Source organism: Oncorhynchus nerka, linkage group LG28 (genome assembly GCF_034236695.1).
Source record: "Oncorhynchus nerka isolate Pitt River linkage group LG28, Oner_Uvic_2.0, whole genome shotgun sequence".
NCBI lineage: Eukaryota > Metazoa > Chordata > Actinopteri > Salmoniformes > Salmonidae > Oncorhynchus > Oncorhynchus nerka.
This window is the reverse complement of record NC_088423.1, coordinates 69,125,449-69,146,098: the sequence shown is the minus strand read 5'-3', so window position 1 is coordinate 69,146,098 and position 20,650 is coordinate 69,125,449. Positions and strand designations below refer to the sequence as shown.

Below are 20,650 nucleotides of genomic sequence, written 5' to 3'. Positions count from 1 at the left end.
TTTCTTTATTAGCCACTGCAGCAAACAGACCAGCAGCTCCCTGGTGGATAGGGAGCCTCCTGTGCTATTAAACAAGTGGGCCATTCCTAGTGAAAGATGGGCCGGCGCCCCAGCACTCGATTTACTCTGGTAATACTCCCATCTGGACATGAACGATACATTACTGCGGGGCTAGGTCTGCCAGGTGCCCCCCGCCATTACAATGCATTCCACTGTGTCTGGCTCAAGGAGAGAATCTTGTATGTTGCCCTTTATCTTATTGTGGAGGCAGTTTCAGACTTTAACTCCGTTATGAGCCATACCAGAGCTTGTGTTGTCCGTGAGGCTTTTCACACTAGCCAAGTCATGCTCAGGTCCACTCAGGTCTTTGATTCTGTTTTAAAACCCTCGTTAGTAGCTCTCTTCAGCCACTTTCCCTGTGAAACCCAGAGCGTAATTAATGACTCTGACCTGCAGTTGAAAATTCCCCCGGGTTGACTCCTTGTAAAACGTCAAAGAAACATGTAGAGGCAAAGTGGAGAGGTCAAAGGCCAGAGTCTGTCTGTCTCAGGTAAAGTAATATTCCTTCCTTTTCAGTCCTGCTGTCTACTGGTTTTCCCTGCTGTTCCGTTGACTATGCTGTGCTATACTAACCTGACCTGTACCTGCATGGGATGCTACTGTCCTGCATTTCTCTTACTCTGCCCTCTTCTGTTTTCCCCTTTTCTCCTCATCTGCCTCTCTATCCCTTTATCTCTCTCTGCCTCTCTCTCTCATGTTTTCTCTCTTCTCTATCTCTCTGCATCTACCTCTCTCTCTTCCACTCCTTCCCTCTTGCTCCCGTCCTGGTGACCTGGGCTGCCTGCAGTAGAGATTAAAGTGATCAAGGATCTGCCGTGGCCCCCTCCTGTCGGCCAGCTCAACCACAGTCCTCCCCTGGCCCTGTTGGAGGGGGTGGAGTCACCCCCCGCTCTGCCCCCCCAGCCAGCCCAGCACTCCCCTGGGCACACTGCCTGTGACCAGCACCACCATGGTGGGTTTTGTTCCTGTTCTGTCTGTCCATCCCACCACCATCAGAGAGCCTCATCCAGCGCCCCTCATCAACAATGTCCCCTTGCCTCTCTCTCTTGCCATATCCATAACCATATCTAATTTCCATTGCTCATCCTCTTCATCCTGTTCCCTGATAGTCTACTGTACTGGTGAACTGTCATTGTCTGTTAAAGTTGAGAAATTACAAATTGCGCGGGCGACAACATACCATACAGTTGTAAGACAACATTCCATTCACTATGACAACCTATGAAAATAGTGTCAGCCAGTTTACTGTGTGACCTCATCGAGTGAGGAGGAAGTGATTGATCAGCTCTACGGTATCTTTAAATCAGTTTGACGGCTCACATGATCTCTGTAATAACTTCCCTTTTCCATCTGGATTACATATGACAGAAAATCACTAGCACTAGTCCAGTTTGTGTGGACGAAGACTCATTGCTTTTAATGGCGCTGAATTGCCTTCTGGATGGGTAATTGGAAGTGTAGGTGACTCCTAATGCTACTGTCAACATAGTCATAACTGTTCCCCCTGCCCGCTGCTCTTTATAGGTCATACTTTCAAACCCTTGATTAAGAACCCATTCAAATCCCAAAGTTTACTACTGTTTATTTTGGTGAGAACACCTTGTTCTTATAATGCTCTGTGACCAAATAATAACCCTATTTCAGACTTCTGGACTTGAGTCACATGACTTGGACTCGACTTTGACTTGAGACTGATGACTTGAAATTTCCTGGCCAGGGTTTGTAACGTTTTGTCACTCATTTTGTGTCAGAGTCTCCACAGATTATGCTCCATGCAGCAAGAGACAGTAGCCACAGCATCGCCCTTGCAAAAAAAAAAAAAAAAAACATGCAACAGATTGGCTAGTGAAACGCACACTTGGCCCTCTGATTGGACCAGCAAACTGTCAATCAACACAAGTCGGGTGCACTAGTGAACAGATTGCTGATTTGCTGTACAGCTATAGGATCGGGTGCAGCGTAAACAGCAAGTTGTAGGGAGAGGATTGCCATAATAAATAAATATGCAGCTCCAAAAATATTTTGGTGATCAAGAATATTGACTGTTTACTTTGTTAGCTCACCAGCAATTGAGCATCAGGCAACAATTAGACCTACTAGCCATTTAGTATGTCAAAATTGCTGGAAATTGAAATTTACTTATGAAGCTTGCATTTGTAATTTGTTAAAAGGAATTATTACTGTGGTGAGGACACACCATAGTCTCTCCACTTGAGCTCTTCATACTCCTGCCAGAGAGTCTTTGTTTTCTTGCTTTCACACGTTTAAATGCGCTAATGTGATAAATCTATTTTCCGTATATAATCCTACAATGTTTACTAGCGTTTCATCATTCCGTCCCATACCGTTTATTGCCACACGTAGGCGTTTCTGTTTCATGTTTGATACGATCCATTTTAATTTAGCCATTTCTTACCCTCTACCCTTTATTGTGCACAGGAACATTCGCAAGGCTCCTGGGGTAGAAGTTCTGTTTATTTAATTCAATGTTTGGCTTCCTTTGTTCATATTTCCCGGGTTGCGTCCGAGTTCCGTGTGCCTGTGTCCTATGTCTCTGTCATTCTGGTTGTGCTTAATAATGAATAGTCATTAACTCTGATTAAAACAAATGTAACAATGGATGTGGAAATTGCCTTTTACATTGTAGAACCAGTTTATTGACTGTAATTGCCAATTGGGTAATTATATGGTCCTGGGAGTGGTCAAGTGCTTATACAGTATGTACACTACCTTTCATAAGTTTGGGGTCACTTAGAAATGTCCTTGTTTTTGAAAGAAATAGCAACAAAAAAATTGTCCATCAAATTGATCAGAAATACAGTGTAGACATTGTTAATGTTGTAAATTACTGTTCTAGCTGGAAGGCTAATTTTCAATGGAATATCTACAGAGGCCCATTATCAGCAACCATCACTCCTGTGTTCCACTGGCACGTTGTGTTAGCTAATCCAAGTGTATCATTTTAAAGGCTAATTGAAAACCCTTTTGCAATTATGTTAGCACAGCTGAAAACTGTTGTTCTGATCAAATAATCATTTAAACTGGCCTTAGACTAGTTGAGTATCTGGAGCATCAACATTTGTGGGTTTCATTATAAGCTCAAAATGTCTAGAAACAAAGTACTTTCACCTGAAACTCATCAGTCTATTCTTGTTCTGAGAAATGAAATGAACGGTAGTGTACCTGTTTCAGCTCCTGTTAGATGGAGTCAGTTTGGTTTCTCAAGGGGAGGCTGTACAGTCTTGCCCGCTACCTATGTCCATTCATGCCCTGGACAGTTTATGCCTCAAACAGAAGCCATTTCTTTTGGGCTGTGTATATTTGGTAAATCTACTCTTATATTTTGTATTATATGGTGCTTTCACCATTGGATCACCAAGACCTGTAAACAAATGTACAATCTGAGCACATCGACCTGCCTTGCCTTCTGCCGATGTCATGCCCTGACGACTGCTACAAGATCCCTATTTTACAATTACATCATCTAAATGTGTTGTAGACAAAATTATAAAAAGGGCTGCCTTGTAGTGTCAATAAATAGACAAAGATTTGCAATCATTGCATGTATAGACACATTTTTAACTTGACTTAAAAAAAACGTGTCTCAACTTGACTTCCTCTTAGAATGCACAACTTGGACTTGACTTGAGACTTGGACCTTGTGACTTGACTTCCTCTTAGAATGCACAACTTGGACTTGACTTGAGACTTGGACCTTGTGACTTGACTTCCTCTTAGAATGCACAACTTGGACTTGACTCGAGACTTGGGACTTGGTTGTGATTCGATTAATAGAGACTCGGTCCGTTTCCTATTAAGAAGCCTCTGTGTGTTTGCCGATGTTTGCAGCTTTTCCACAGCTCTACAATCAGTAACTAATTATCCAGGGAGAGAGAGAGAGGAGAGGGGCCATGTGTAGCAGAACTAATACCCAGGCTGAGGCTCTGTACTCCCCTGGTAGTGTAGAGGGGGAGTACTACTGTAGAGAGACCAATGGAGGCTGGGGTTTAAATTGGAAATGTGTTTAATGCCCTTCAAACTGTTCTATCCATTCCATTCCAGCCATTACAATGAGCCATCCTCCCTCCATCACCAGACAGCCAGACAGCGGGCCAGTAAAATGAGCTGGCTGTGTTCTGAGGGTGAGGACAGGCGGATAGATGATTTATGCCCTATAATGCCTTGGGAATGGCTGCACTTCCCCAATGCGTGGGATATGAGTGGGTTTTAGTGTGGCGGCTGGCTGAAAGAGGATCCTCTCTCTATCTGAACTCCCACCACATCACATGGGTCAGATGTTGGATATAGAAACTAGGGGTGGGGCCTCTCTAACCTTCCTGTGAGTACAGGTGCCTGCCTCTCGCCTCCTGTCGCCTCTGGCTACAGGCAAACATGAGGAGATAGTAAGAGTAGGTAGAAGTTGTTCCTAACCACTGCTACAGGGTCAGATGTTTTGACATCCTCCTAATGGTTAAAGTTGGGTGTAGGGTAATTAATCTGATCCTAGAACTGTTAGGGGCAAAAGCCATTGCTCCTCCTGGCCCTAGCCAGGTCTCCAGGCTACAAGTGTTACCAGGGCCATTATGATTAGCCGTGTGATATGGACCTGGAGAGAACAGTGTCCAGTACAGCCGAACAGAACCTGTCTCACCAGTTCAACATCATTATCATATTTAAATATTGCCTGACAGCTGTGACAGTAAAGATATTACATCTGCATATAAATAGAAGACCGATTCCTTTGTCTAGATGTAATGAAGAGCTTTTGCCTTTGTTTTCTGATGTGAATTGATTGTCTGGGCGTTCAGGCCATTCTTTTACCTTTTCTTCCCTCTGTCTCACTAGAATACAAACAATGTCATTAAAATATTTCATTTTTGTTCAAGGAATCTGCATGCATTTGCCTTTGGAGGATTGTTCCTTTGTCTTTGGGAAACTCGTCAGAACACGTTTTGGAATTTGATAGAAAAATAACGTGCCTTGATGTTGAACTCATCAGAGAATAAGACCATTGGGCTCAGCAAATGTGTTTCTATATAATCCTTTCAACCGATCCTATTCGACTTCCCCAAGCACAATATACTCTGGATGTCAACAAAATGCAGTGGTTTTACAAGCTGCTCGTTCTCTCCCATGGCAGTGTATGGGTTCATGGTTTGATGCTCACAATGTGTCATGCATTTCAATGAGCCTTCAGACCTGTTAATCATTTCACACGTCAAGCTGGAATTATTAATTGTAAGCCTGCAATACAGTAGTAGATCTCAAGCTTTCCCCACTGACCAGTGAACTCACTCTTTGATGGAAGTACCATTAGTAAATGAGAATGAATTAGCTGGCTTAATAAGTAAATGTGCTGTGTGGAAGGTGGGTGGTAGTAGTGAGTGGTTTTCAGCTTACTGAATTCCTTTGTCGCTCTCTCTCTACCCCCCCCCCTCTCTCTGCTCTGCTCTGGGCATGTTCTGGTCCTCCAGATGTCCCTTTGACCTTTTGTGGCCTGCGTTTATCTAAGTCCCAGCCAATCAGCTCCCCCTCTCCATCTCCCTTGCTCTCTACCTCCATCCCCCTCCCTCCATCCCTGCAGCCTGTTGTTTTGTTGGGAGCCTGTAGAGATAGGTGGAAGGCTGGAGAGGGTGGGCCCTTCAACCATCCATCACCGTCTGCCTGACAGTTCAATCTGATACCGAGATTCCATTTGCTCTGCTTTACACGCCACAGTACAGGTCGTGTAGACAGGCTGGCAGACGCGCACACACACACCCAGAACGGCGTGTTTGTAAGTCACTCTAACTGCCCCACAGGGCTCGTTACATGTGTGCCAATCCTCTCTTCAACCTCCTCTTGTCCGTTCTGAGTGTGAGTGGTGGAGAATGAAAGGGAATGAGTTTGGGCTGAATATCACCAGGAATCAGCCAACCTATAACACCACTGCAGCTCCAGCTGTTGTGGGGGAGACGGTTGGCAATCATAGAAGACACGGTCTCTTCACACTCAAACCAATAAAATGGTTGCTTTTTGTTGTTGTTAGTGGTTCATTCCTTAGTAATGCCTCTTTTGAAACTATGTGCATTTCCTCTGAAAAGGGCCTGTTCTGACTGTAAAGTGGTGAACACCGCGGAGGATTGCCATTCACTCTGCCTAGGTGGAGGAGTCGAAAGCAAGAGAATAACAATTATTTAATCACACTGAGCGGGTTCCTTGTGGATCTGATGTTACTGTAGATGTCAGAGTTTAATTGAGGTGTTTTGAGTGTTTAGGAATTAAAGTATTAGGCATAATTAAAGGGGGAATTGAGAGCTCTGACTAGGGCTCAGGTGAACGTCCGTCTAAACTATCACGATCAAGCCATTAATAACAGACTTTAGTGTTGGTTCATATTCCTTCATAGACCTGGAATGTAGACAGACATTTGCCAATGTCATGTACTGGTATGTGATCGCTGATAGCATCAGAGCGTGTTCTGTCTGCCACGGTGATGACGGGTAGCTGACCGAAAGGGACAGAGGTTTCCTCACATGGGAACTCCTCATGTTCTGATAATACTCTCCCTTTCACAACACACACTCACATATCCAACACCAACATACACATATACGCCCAGAGCACAGGAGGTTGGTGGCACCTTAATTGGGAGGACCGGCTCGTGGTAAAGACTGATACACCAAACACATGGTTTCCAGGTATTTGATGCCGTTCCATCTACTCTGTTCCGGCCATTTATTATGAGCCGTCCTCCCCCAGTAGTCTCCAGTGGTTCAGAGATACAGGGGACATTGTTTTTATAGAGATAGGGTTTTGTTTTATTAATTAAAGAGGAAACAAAATATATAGACTACAGCAGTCCCTCTCCTGCTCTCTCTCTCTCTCTCTGACATTATTGCACACAAACACACGCAAGCACATACTCAGGGGAAGATTTGCTGCAGAGCTACAGATTGGCTGTGTCTTGGCTGACATGGTGTGGGACGCTGCAAACACGCATCTTTTCCCACCCGGTCAGTCTCCATGGAAACACTATCTCACACACATACACATATACCTTAAACATATACAAAGAGAGCTACTTGTACCGTTTACAGAAGCGGATGACATTTGTGTGAGAATACATCCTCCATGGAGCAACAGAGAGTAGTAAAACAAATCATTTGGCCCCGTTTATACTATACAATGTGTGTCATCTTCAGACTCAATTATGTATCAGTGCAAAAGAAGTGAAGAGTGCAAAAACACCATTATCATTCTGTATAACCAAGCCATTGAACTGGTTTGAGCTTTAGAGCAAATGTTTCACTAAGGCTGTGTTTACACAGGCAGTCCAATTCAGATTTTTATTTATTTTTGCTACTAAATGGTATTTTGACCAGTCATATCTTTTGGCAATTAATTCAGAAAAACATCAGAATTGGGCTGCCTGTGTAAATGCAGCCTTAGCTTATTAGAAGTACTGATATGTCATTCACATGAACAATAGAAATTAGGTTAAGGGGAACCCCTGGTGGCCAGTGGTGGAACAACATGGTCATATATGCTTGAGCTTTGCCAGTGGTAAGCACATGCTGTGCATGCTTCAGGGATGCTCAGAATAGGTTTCTGCTGTTCAGTATGGAGCTTAGCATCAGGAAGACAGTTAAATGCTTCTAGTTGTGCATGCCAGGCATTTACATTAAGTTGTTTACTGGAAGACATCTACGTGTATTAATAAGAGTTATTATACACTGAACAAAAATATAAATGCAACCTGTAACAATTTCACAGATTTTACTGCATTACAGTTCATATAAGGAAATCAGTCAATTGAAATAATTTCCTTAGGCCTAATCTATGGATTTCACATGACTGGGAATACAGATATGCATCAGTTAGTCAAAGATGCCTTTAAAAAAAAAAAGAGGTAGGGGCATGGATCAGAAAACCAGTCTGTAACTGGTGTGACCACCATTTGCCTCATGCAGCGCGACACATCTCCTTCGCATAGAGTCGATCAGGCTGTTAATTGTGGCCTATGGAATGTTGTCCCACTCCTCTTCAATGGCATTGCAAAATTGCTGGATATTGGCGGAAACTGAGATCCCAAACATGGCGGGAACAGAGCAACCCAAACATGCTCAATGGATGACATGTCTGGTGAGTATGCAGGCCATGGAAGAACTGGGATATTTTCAGCTTCCAGGAAGTGTGTACAGATCTTTCTGACATGGGGCCGTGCATTATCATGCTGAAACATGAGGTAATGGCGGCAGATGAATGGCACGACAATGGGCCTCAGGATCTCGTCACGGTATCTCTGTGCATTCAAATTGCCATCAATAAAATGCAATTGTGTTTGTTGTTAGTAGCTTATACCTGGCCGTACCATAACGCCACTGCCTTCATGGGGCACTCTGTTCACAACGTTGACATCAGCAAAATGTCTGCCATCTGCCTGGTACAGTTGAAACCGGGATTCAGCCGTGAAGCGTGCCATTGGCCATCGAATTAGTATTTATCCACTGAAGTCGGTTATGCCTCCGAACTGCAGTCAGATCAAGACCCTGGTGAGGACGACGGGATGAGCTTCTCTGCGACGGTTTCTGACAGTTTGTGCAGAAATTCTTTGGTTGTGCAAACCCACAGATTCATCAGCTGTCCGGGTGGCTGGTCTCAGACGATCCCGCAGGTGAAGAAGCCAGATGTGGAGGTCCTAGACTAGCGTGGTTACACTTAGTCTGCGGTTGTGAGGCCAGTTGGATGTACTGCCAAATTCTCTAAAACGACGTTGGAAGCTGCTTATAGTAGAGAAATTAACATTCTATTCCCTGGAAACAGCTCTGGTGGATATTCTTGCAGTCAACATGCAAATTGCATGCTCCCTTAACTTGAGACATCTGTGGTATTGTGTTAGAGTGGCCTTTTATTGTCCCCAGCACAAGGTGCACCTGTGTAATGATCATGAGGTTCATTCCGCTTCTTGATATGCCACACCTGTCGGGTGGTTAGATTATCTTGGCAAAGGATAAATGCTCACTAACAGTGACATAAACAAATTTGTGCACAAAATTTGAGAGAAATAAGCTTTTTGTGCATGTATAACATTTCTGGGATCTTTTATTTCAGCTCATGAAACATGGGACCAACACTTTACATGTTTCGTTTTATACTTTTGTTCAGTGTATAATGGTGGAAGGACTGTAAGGACTCTCAATGTTACAATAGCTTTACAGAAAGTGAAACGCTATCCTTTGACTGGAGGTGTGGTCTAGACTAGACAAGCGCATTCCTCCCCATCGACATGTTGTGATTCCAGTGGCTCTTGTCTGTCTGTCTGGAGGAGCTATGTCCACTCAGTGAAATTAAAGCCAGGCCTGGAGTGAGATTAGCCCTTGAGATGAGTGGTGGCGGGGGGCATGCAATCACAACTAAGAGTATGCTAAATGAACTGCCTCCATCAGAGGCTCCACGTTTGATGTTGCTCCACTCCTCTTGAAGTCCTAAAGCGGTCTTCAGCATTCTGGCAGTGACAGACCCTGGTAATGCGTTTTGATGTTTGGAGGGTGACCTCAGTTTACTGCTGGGGGGTAACAAGGCCAAGGCAACTGGAAATGGGTCTCTTTCCAAAGGATGGTGTGACATCAACTACAGGAATGAGCTGTGGAGTAACCCCCCCTCTCTCCTGTGTCACTGTCTCTGACCTCTAACCGCTGACCACAACCAGGAAGTTCTGAGGTTTCAGCTTCTACTCCTGGTCCCCTCCCACGCTCTGATCTCACATCAGACTGTGTAAATAGGGAGATTGAGTAGCTTGTTTCTGATTGGTCTAAAAGCAACTCTCTGACCTCTAGCGTTTAGTCAGGGTCGTGTCACTATTTAGATGGATCACCTCCAAGGGAGCCTGTCTATTCTACAGTTAGTGACCTTGGCACTTTTCAAGGCCTGGCTCAGTGATTAGCCTGGACTAGTTTGTACATGTTGTGTTTTCCCTCCCGTCTGGCACAGTGTGGCTGGATTGATTTCTGTCTCGCTCTGCGAAGGTCCTTGAGAGGGATGTGTTGTACAGAGTGGTGGTGTGTGCGTTTTAAACACTGAGGCATGGTTGTCTCCACTCATTAACACGTCTCACTGCAGCACAGCACATACAAGCCGGGAAAGACCAGGAGGAATCATGAATAATAAGTCACAGCAGCTCTGTTTTTCACAGATATGCCTGAAATTTAGAACACATGCTTCTATGAACTCAACGCCACTTTAGTTTAATTGCTTACAATTGACGAGTACAGGAAACACAAGATGGACTTCAATGGTCAGTGTGTTAAAGCTAGAATCCTTAGTTGCTACATCCATTTTGGACTTATAAAGTAATGATATATACCCACTGATTCTTGAAGTATATAACTTGTAAATGTCTCATGAGCTGAGTTCAACTGTCATACCTCATCAGACTCATATCAGCTTGTTTTTACTCATTTTGTAAACAATATAAATGTAGGCAAACACTGAATAGCCTCAAAACATTGTTAAAACTATCATTTTGATGTCATGGATGGTCTGTACTTGCCTCTATAGCTCTGTCTATGAATTTGAGGGGTTACATTACTCGGAAGCTCATCCCTTAGCTATTTACAAAAAAACGAGGCGGGGTGTTCATTGTTCCAAGGCTGATACTTGAAATGTCTCCAGGAAGGCCTCTATTGAGATGCTGTTGTATTGTGATGCTCATATCTGGCGGTGTCTCCTTCATTTACAGTCCAGTTTGAAGGAGCGGAGAAGTCCAGAATGTCGCCCACCAGGGAGGGTAAAGGAGGGCGTCCGCCCCGCATCCACTCCAGTTGCTGTCTGGTCAACACCAAGATGAGCTCTCTGGACCACTGCAGTGCTGCTCTGGGGGAACGCATTGACCCCTCCATGTCCCTGGAGAGCCAGTTGTAAGTCACCCTCCTCTACTGTCTTTCTATCCACAGAATTATAATGACTAGTCATTCTATTCCTGTGATTCTCTCCAGGGATTTGGTATTTTTTGTGTTGGTGCTTCTGAGGTAGAGCTTTGTGGAGATATTTGATTGTCTTTTGACGTTAGATAACAGGCACTTTCTCCATTTGAAGCTCTGTTTTGTCCTCCCTCTTCTCTCCACCCTGTAGCTGGTACCATGGAGCGATCAGCAGGACGGATGCAGAGTCTCTGCTGAGGCTGTGTAAGGAGGCCAGCTACCTGGTGAGGAACAGTGAGACCAGCAAGAACGACTTCTCCCTCTCACTCAAGTAAGACCCTTCCCATACATACTGTCCACTACACACAAGTAATCAGTGTACAGTTGATGACACCCCACCCTCTCACACACGGGAGAATATACAGCACCCAGTACCCGCAGTGCTTTCTAACTTATTCCACATTTTGTTGTTACAGCCTGAATTCAACATTTATTGTATAGATTGAATCCATTTTGATTTAATCCACATAATGCCCCATATTAACAAAGTGAAAACATGTTTTAAAAAGGTTTGCAAACTTATTGAAAATTGTGCTGACACTGCAAATTGAGCTCAGGTGCATCCAATTTCCTTTGATTATCCTTGAGCTGTCCCTACAACTTGATTGGAGTCCACACACACACACACACACACACACACACACACACACACACACACACACACACACACACACACACACACCACTGAGGGTGTTCACGGGTTATCATAGAGTACCAGTTCAACACCACTATTCTGCCTCCAGGAATCTTCCTCACCTCCTACCTACCTGCTGACTGTCTCTTCAGTATGGTTATACACATCACCTTTAAGAACCCTATCCTTCCTACATGATGCCCTCCCACCTCCACCAGGTAACCTCTCTGGTGCTCTGATTCGCTGACTTGCCCAGAACTGAATTCATAATGCCCCCCTGGCTGACCTCTGCCCCCTCTCCTGGCCAGCGGAGAGTCCAGGGGACAGGTCCTGATTGGTTTAGTCTGGTCAGACATTTGGCTGGAGGGTAGCTTAAAGGGTCTCGCTGCACAGCTGGAACTCACCTCCGCAAGGCAGTCACATGCCATCGACTCAGAGGCTCTGAGGGCTCACACGACCGCAGGGAGCCAGCCAACTGATGAGTGTCAGCGGGCTGCCATTTCCCGAGCACACAGCAATACCTGGCTGAGAACCATTTCACCACAGGGGCAGATAAAGTGCCTCTGATATGAGCTGCAGAGAGGATAACTGCTTGAGTTATGGAAGACAGTGGAAGACAGTTGTACAGTATTATTGTCACCTTTCTTCAGATACAAACTGGCATTTGTGCTCTCTTGTCGTTGGCTTTTGTTGTTGCTTATTCACAATAAAGCACACATCTGTTGATAAAGTCAGTGATAGATTAGATACATTGCAGCAGGGGGGAAACCGTTCCTGGTTCTGAGGACGCTCCTCGTCAGTCGGCTTTAGGCTCATTTCTACTGGCAGGAGGAGATAATACTGTTCAGAGCTGCTCCACTGCTCCTCACACTGACTGACTGCTCATTTCATTTCCAGAGCTCTGGGAATCTGCTCTGGCCTGTCTGGGGGGACACACAAGGAATTAGACTGGTGGGCTTGATTGGACAGACAGTGCTGGGCCATTGGCTGGACTGTCTGGTGCAGTAGGCTGGTAGGTCTTATTGGACAGACAGGGCTGGGGTTGTTTGGGGAGACTTAATTTAACTAGGCAAGTCAGTTAAGAACAAATTCTTATTTACAATGACGGCCAAACCCGGACGACGCTGGGCCAATTGTGCGCCGCCCTATGAGACTCCCAATCAAGGTCAGATGTGATACAGTCCAGATTCGAACCAGGGACTGTAGTGATGCCTCTTGCACTGAAATGCAGTGCCTTAGACTGCTGCGCCACTTGGGAGGCCACTGTGACACGTCCCATGCTGTGTCTGAGGGGGTGGGGGAGAGGAGTGTTGTTGATCTCCAGTAGGAGCTGTCCTTCTCAGTCAGCCCACGCACTGTGACCTTTCAGCCAGCAGCACTGAACCTCTGACCCTGTCAATCCAGCTGCCTCCATGGCCAGTCACAGTGGAAGAAAGTCATATTGACTCTGAGTTCAAAGTTCAAACACATAGACTTCTGAGTGCGTCTTGGACCACCAATGTCCACCAATAATGGGACTAATTGTGTCAGTTCCAGAAAGGAGTGATGGAATTAATTGTTCCGTGTCTGTGCTTGTGAACCATAAATCATAGTTGTGTAAAAGGCTGTTTACAACACTCTCTTTGTTGGACCTCCTGCACAGATCAGTGGAGATGTCATCCACCCAGGACAGAGGGCAAAGGCAGGAAGGCAGATATTTCTAAACAGCTCTCTGGTGTGTGTGGTGGATCATGTGCCTGTGTCCTGCCAGCATGCCTGTGTTTGTTTTGCAGTACTGGTAGGAAGCAGAGGAGGCTGTAGGGTCATTCAGATCAACCCAGTAAACAATCAGCGGGTTGATTCATGGATTCGGCAGTGGGGAGGGGGTGATACAGAGTTCTGTCTGCTCATGTTGGAGCCTCCTGCTTCCTAGAAACCTCTCAGGCCATATACACTGCTCAAAAACATAAAGGGAACACTTAAACAACACAATGTAACTCCAAGTCAATCACACTTCTGTGAAATCAAACACTGGTTGACAATAAATTTCACATGCTGTTGTGCAAATGGAATAGACAACAGGTGGAAATTATAGGCAATTAGCAAGACACCCCCAATAAAGGAGTGGTTCTGCAGGTGGTGACCACAGACCACTTCTCAGTTCCTATGCTTCCTGGCTGATGTTTTGGTCACTTTTGAATGCTGGCGGTGCTTTCACTCTAGTGGTAGCATGAGACGGAGTCTACAACCCACACAAGTGGCTCAGGTAGTGCAGCTCATCCAGGATGGCACATCAATGCGAGCTGTGGCAAGAAGGTTTGCTGTGTCTGTCAGCATAGTGTCCAGAGCATGGAGGTGCTACCAGGAGACAGGCCAGTACATCAGGAGACATGGAGGAGGCCGTAGGAGGGCAACAACCCAGCAGCAGGACCGCTACCTCCGCCTTTGTGCAAGGAGGAGCAGGAGGAGCACTGCCAGAGCCATGCAAAATTACCTCCAGCAGGCCACAAATGTGCATGTGTCTGCTGAAACGGTCAGAAACAGACTCCATGAGGGTGGTATATGAGGGCCCGACGTCCACAGGTGTGGGTTGTGCTTACAGCCCAACACCGTGCAGGAAGTTTGGCATTTGCCAGAGAACACCAAGATTGGCAAATTCGCCACTGGCGCCCTGTGCTCTTCACAGATGAAAGCAGGTTCACACTGAGCACATGACAGAGTCTGGAGACGCCGTGGAGAACGTTCTGCTGCCTGCAACATCCTCCAGCATGACCGGTTTGGCGGTGGGTCAGTCATGGTGTGGGGTGGCATTTCTTTGGGGGGCCGCACAGCCCTCCATGTGCTCGCCAAAGGTAGCCTGACTGCCATTAGGTACCGAGATGAGATCCTCAGAACCCTTGTGAGACCATATGCTGGTGCGGTTGGCCCTGGGTTCCTCCTAATGCAAGACAATGCTAGACCTCATGTGGCTGGAGTGTGTCAGCAGTTCCTGCAAGAGGAAGGCATTGATGCTATGGACTGGCCCGCCCGTTCCCCAGACCTGAATCCAATTGAGCACATCTGGGACATCATGTCTCGCTCCATCCACCAACGCCACGTTGCACCACAGACTGTCTAGGAGTTGGCCTGGGAGGAGATCCCTCAGGAGACCATCCGCCACCTCATCAGGAGCATGCCCAGGCGTTGTAGGGAGGTCATACAGGCACATGGAGGCCACACACACTACTGAGCCTCATTTTGACTTGTTTTAAGGACATTACATCAAAGTTGGATCAGCATTTTGTTGTCAGCACATTCAACTATGTAAAGAAAAAAGTATTTAATAAGAATATTTCATTCATTCAGATCTAGGATGTGTTATTTTAGTGTTCCCTTTATTTTTTTGAGCAGTGTATGTTGGAAGATGCTGAAACCTCTGTGGCAGAGGCTAGAGACCCTGTGTTTAGATACTCCATGACTGGAGCTGCTGAAATATTCATGAGGCCAAATCGGCGGCACGTTTGTGCTTTGCATCATTGATGAAGGCCCAGACTTTCACTAACCGTGAGTCTCCAGAGCCTTTTGACAGGGAGAGAGGGTACCTTGTCTCTGTCTCTCCTCCTCTCTCTGAAGATGAGTGCTCTTTTAGGTGCATAAAACACATTTAGCCTTTCACTGGTCTCTGAGTGGCTTAGCTCCCCCTCCTACCCCCAGGGAGGGGTTTTACACAGCCGGTTTTACGGGCTGACTGAGGTAGAAAATAAACCGTTGAAAGAGGAAAACAAAGATTTATGCAACAAAATGTGTTGATGCTATAACACATGGGAAACTAGAAAGCCTTGGAGTTGTAGAAAGAACAACAAAATCTCTCAGCGTTGGCAGTTGAACTCATGTCAGGAGAGGCAAACATGTCTCCGAAAAGTGTCCTCTCTTTGTCTTTCTTGTGAGAGACCGGGATCTCCCAGTGAGGGCTCTTCTAGTTTGTTATGGAGTACGTGGTTCAGTGCACAGTTCAGTGCGTTTTATTAATGCATGTATTCTTCTTGGATATTACCACAACTGGAATGGTTCCCAAATGAAACACGACAACAACACAGTTTCTTACAGTATAGTTGACCTATAATGAGCAGCATCAACCACATTCTTGTTTTTAAAATCCCTCTAAACCACGAGGAACAGGTGTGGTCATGTGGAACAGGTGTGGTCATGTGGAACAGGTGTGGTCATGTGGAACAGGTGTGGTCATGTGGAACAAGTGTGGTCATGTGGAACAGGTGTGGTCATGTGGAACAAGTGTGGTCATGTGGTCATGTGGAACAAGTGTGGTCATGTGGAACAGGTGTGGTCATGTGGAACAGGTGTGGTAATGTGGAACAGGTGTGGTCATGTGGAACAGGTGTGGTCATGTGGAACAGGTGTGGTCATGTGGAACAGGTGTGGTCATGTCCTGATCATGTTAGTGATCCTTCCAGTCAGACACACTCTGTTTGTGGCTGCCGCAGTACGTATTAAACCGGAAGAGTGGCTATTCAGGACAATTCCTGTCCCACAATGCTTCTTAAGGTCAAGGCTTTCTTTCTGGATCATTATCTTCTGTTGGGTGAGTTTTGGCTTCTCTGAAGCCATGGATTTATTGCGTTGAAGCATCATTCATGGTGCAGTCTAATATATGTAGAGAGGTAGAGATAAACGATGATGGCTGTCAGCCTATTTCTCTGCTTGAAGGATGAGCGGGTTCAAGTGAAAGTCATAGACCCCGGTGAACAGGACACCAGACCTCCAGAGTGAAATGAATCCCGATTAGACAATAAAAAAGCGCACAACTAAATAGGATACGATAACAAACACAAAATGCCCAGTCTGGTCAAAAATAGCCCTACATTTCTGTTATCAGACAGCGGTGGTCTGTTGCGCCGTTGTCTCAGTCTCCACGGAGCTGAAACGCGATAAGCGTAGCTAAACGCTGACGGGGAAGGAAATCTTAGGAGGATTTCTAAAATGTTCCTATTGATGTGTTTAGCTTTTTAAGTGGTGTGCTCGTGTAACCCAAGGCCTGTCTCTCAAGCTGTTGATGAATCAAACTCACTTTACCTTCAGAGTGGCCTCTCCTCTCCTGGCCCAGCTTAAGAAGCAGCAACACAGTGACTGCATCCCAAATAGGGAACAGGGTGTAATTTGGGATGTAGGCAGTGAACAGGCTGTGTGACCAGAGATATCTGTCCTCATCTACTCCAACCAATAAACTTTGATTTGATGAACATCCTGGTAATGACAGAGATGTATTCAACTGGAGGAGCTGGCTGGCTGATCAGGCTCAGTGATATGGGACTGAAACTAGCTGTATTTACTTCACTTTTATAGCAGCAGAGAAACCTTGCAGTCCTCTCCCTCAGCTCTCTTATAAAACGATCATCCACCTCTCCGCACGCTAGATCCTCTCAATCTCCCTCGTTTCTTTTACGGTCTCTGTCTCCCCCTCTCCGACTCCTCTCTCCTTCTACCTCCCCCTCTCTAACCATACTTTTAGTGCAGCAACTATACACGTCAAGGCTGTGACTTGCCAGTCGTACAGCAGCAGTGTGTTGACATGAGAGATGTCTTGTTGACTGTCCTTCATGGTCCTTATGAGTTTCACCGTGTCACACTAGGGTTTTATCTCTTGGTTCATGGACTGATGAAAGATTTGACTTACAGTAAGTATTTTCCTCTGATGTTTTGAGAAATGTCATTTTTAATGGTTATTGTCCCTTAATTGAACCTGTTAAGTTTCTCCTTGATCCTAATGTTGGTGTTTTCTCCATGGCTTTGTTTCTGTTGGTGTCTTAGTGAGATAATATGACTTCAGGCTTTTCAAATGCAATTATAAGATAACGGAAGATGCCCAGCAAGTTGTTATTTCTGCTGATAATGGACACACCACACACACACACACACACACAGACACACACACAGAGACAGACAGAATGGCTTAGAACACATATTTCCATCTATGAATGCCATTCCCCGCTTACGAGAACAGGAAGTCATTGCAGTCCATCACTGTCTGGCTGTTATTCCACAGTTTTATTTCTGTTGACAGGAGAGGTGACACCTGCTCTGCTAAATATTGTATATATACTTTTCCTAACTGTGTAAGTCCTCTGGGTGAGCTGATTCTGCAGTATCTCGGGCATTGCACAATGCAACCAGAAGAAAAAACATTTTCTGGGACAATGAGTTAGTGTGTGCTCATTGCTTGACACTAACCTGATGCTGTGTGTTTGGGGTTTCTTTCACCCCTCTCCCCCTCTTCCTCACTATCTCCATCTTCCTCTCTAACTCTCTTTCTCCCCCTCTACCTCACCATGTCCCTCTTCCTCTCTCTCTCTCTCTCTCTCTCTCTCTCTCTCTCTCTCTCTCTCTCTCTCTCTCTCTCTCTCTCTCTCTCTCTCACTATCTTTGACCTCTCCCTCTCCTTGTATGTGATAAAAGGCCTGTGTCACTGCCATCCTCCCTGCAGTATAATGGGTTTTATACAGCCACATTTCTCATTAAGACAAGGCTCCAGAGCAGGAGATTACTTAAGAGCTGCAAAGCACACAGATCCAAGGCTCCGGCTCAGCCCTAGAAATACTGTAGGGAGCACAGCCCAGGGAGTTTTTCATTTGCTCTGCATTTATTAACTGGTGTAGCCTAAGTGATTCTTCCTGGCTGCTCATTAGACTAGTAGCACTCTCTATTTACAGTATATAGGAGTGTGTACAGTATATGTCTTGGGTTCTAAACCCAATTGTACTGCATCACCTGGGAATGATCTGTCACTGTACCGCTGGGAGATAAACTCAATGTTTAGAGCTGATATTGTTTTCTCTCTCCCTCTAGGAGCAGCCAGGGCTTCATGCACATGAAGCTGTCAAGGACGAAGGAGAACAAGTACATCCTGGGTCAGAACAGCTGTCCCTTCGACAGTGTCCCCGAGATCATCCACTTCTACTCCAGCCGCAAGCTGCCCATCAAGGGGGCCGAGCACATGTCCCTGCTCTACCCCGTGGCCATCAGGACACTATAGTGACATGGCCTTCCCCAAAGGTCACACAGGGGTCAGATGCCCTCTCCTGCCACCTCCCCTGGGAAACCCTGTCGCTCTGCCTATTTCCTTCTGTTTGATTGGTCTGAAGGACAGAGTTCAAGTTGGCGGAGGAGGCAGGGATGATGAGGATAATGCAGCTCACCGGTCATCACCTACCTGATCCCAGACCTGCTATTAACTTTTTGTTTGTATTTTCTACAACATTATCATTGACTGAAACATCATCTGCAAGCATTGTTTCACTGATCCCACAGCTGCTTCCTCAACAGTGCCACTTTGTACCCACCTCTTCCACACAAGACCTGTTCATATTGGATTTGGCTCCATGTTATGCTGAAAGTGTAATGTTTGTTTAGTGAGGGGAACCTAAAGATTGTAATGTCCTTATAAAGGAAGCAGGGAAGGCAAATTCATGTATTGGAGTTATATATGGGCACTCTACAGTGGCTGGCAAACTCAATAAACATGCCCTGTGTGAATACTTTCCCCGTCAGTGCAACAACAGTTTAGTGTTTAAGTGCTGTACGGTCTGCAGACTGACGTCTCTGTCTATTCCCGGGACTGTATTTCTGATATCCTTCACCACGGGTGTCCCATTGGTAGGCAGTAGCACCATTGGCTAAATGAGCCAGAGATGGGCGCCTAGTCTCAAAATGGTCCAAATTACCTTCCCGATCCCCCATCGTAGAATATCTTTGCATGGGTAGAATGGAATATGCCTGCATTGTCTACCTCAGAAAATCAATTTCATTCGTGAATCTGCAGATCAATAGGTACAATGGGATTGCAGATATTGATCCAACCCCCACCATGCGACTCCTATTCCCAACAAATTGCATCTATGGTTTAAGAATATGTTTTTGCATAAACCAGTCACGTTTTTTTTCCGTTTTTTTTTCTTCTTTTTTACTACATTTTACAGATCAGCATTTGTATGTATAGTCACTATGAAATTGTGTGATGTCAGTAACAAATGTTTGGTTAAATGCCTTCTAATGCATGGGTTGAATCAGTCGGATTAGATCCGCTGATTTCTAGAGTTCTGCTTCTTTCAACGATTGTTCTGTGACTGTAATTTATTCTGGGGTAATTCTTCTTATTGCAGATGTGTTACTCCTCTCTGTGAAGGCCTGCCTCGTGGCATCCAGCCCTCACTATTCTCTGCCATGTGATCGTGTTTGGCCAGAGCTTAAATACCCCGGACCTGGTCTCATATACTGTGGTGCTTCGCTTTGTGTTTTAGTCAGTTCTGCTTCATGTGTCCAACTGCCTCTGTGGCCTGACTCTGGTGGCCTGACTGAGACACTGAGGAGTAATGGTGTCTCGTGACCAATAGGATTGTCAAGCCTCACATAAAGACTGTAGAAGCCCCATGGACCAATCAGAGGACTCAATTTTCCTAAATGAACCCTGACCTCCATTCTGTCATAACCCCTCTATTTGTTCGAATTATTTAATACACACATCTCAAAATTGGTTTCTTATTCAGTTCACTCTTGATTTCTTCCATTGTCTCTGTGTTCTATCCTCTACCCACACGACTCTTATTCTGGTACAGACCTTGAGGTTAGAGACATTGCTTGAAGCCTCTCTTTGTTCTTGGAGTTTGACTTCTCCCCTGAACTAGAGGGACTGACGTGTCCTTTAATCTTATCGTTAACAAGGAGAGTGCTGAAGCATGCTATGCAATCCCATAGCCAGTAGGTGGCATCAATGCAGATGTCTAAGGCTGTTTTCCAATTGGCATTTCCAAACAATTTAAGAGAATCATACAGGGGTTTGCTGGAGGTGAATTGATTCTGTTGGTAAGTTAAAGGACCAAGTAAAGTAGGGTTGCATACAGCAGCAGTGGTTCCCAACCTTTTTCAGATAATGAACCACCAACTGAATTTTGCTCTGCCCGGAGTACCTCTGAAGTACTATACCCCCCCCCCATGTGTATTTTACCAATAGACCTATGGTCTCATG

General features: G+C 45.4%; 1 protein-coding gene across 4 annotated transcripts in view; it reads left to right on the top strand.

The window, feature by feature from the left end:
• Nucleotides 1–20,158, top strand: part of LOC115113606 (SH2 domain-containing adapter protein F-like) — a 123,137-nt gene extending 102,979 nt beyond the window's left edge. For all 4 annotated transcript variants that reach the window (XM_029641423.2, XM_029641425.2, XM_065013050.1 and 1 more), the window contains 3 exons: nucleotides 10,781–10,958; nucleotides 11,173–11,292; nucleotides 18,475–20,158. In XM_029641423.2, coding sequence (XP_029497283.1) covers nucleotides 10,781–10,958; nucleotides 11,173–11,292; nucleotides 18,475–18,661 — 485 coding nt within the window. In that variant the 3' untranslated portion in view covers nucleotides 18,662–20,158. The remainder of the gene's footprint in view (nucleotides 1–10,780; nucleotides 10,959–11,172; nucleotides 11,293–18,474) is intronic.
• The last annotated feature ends 492 nt before the right edge of the window (nucleotides 20,159–20,650 follow it).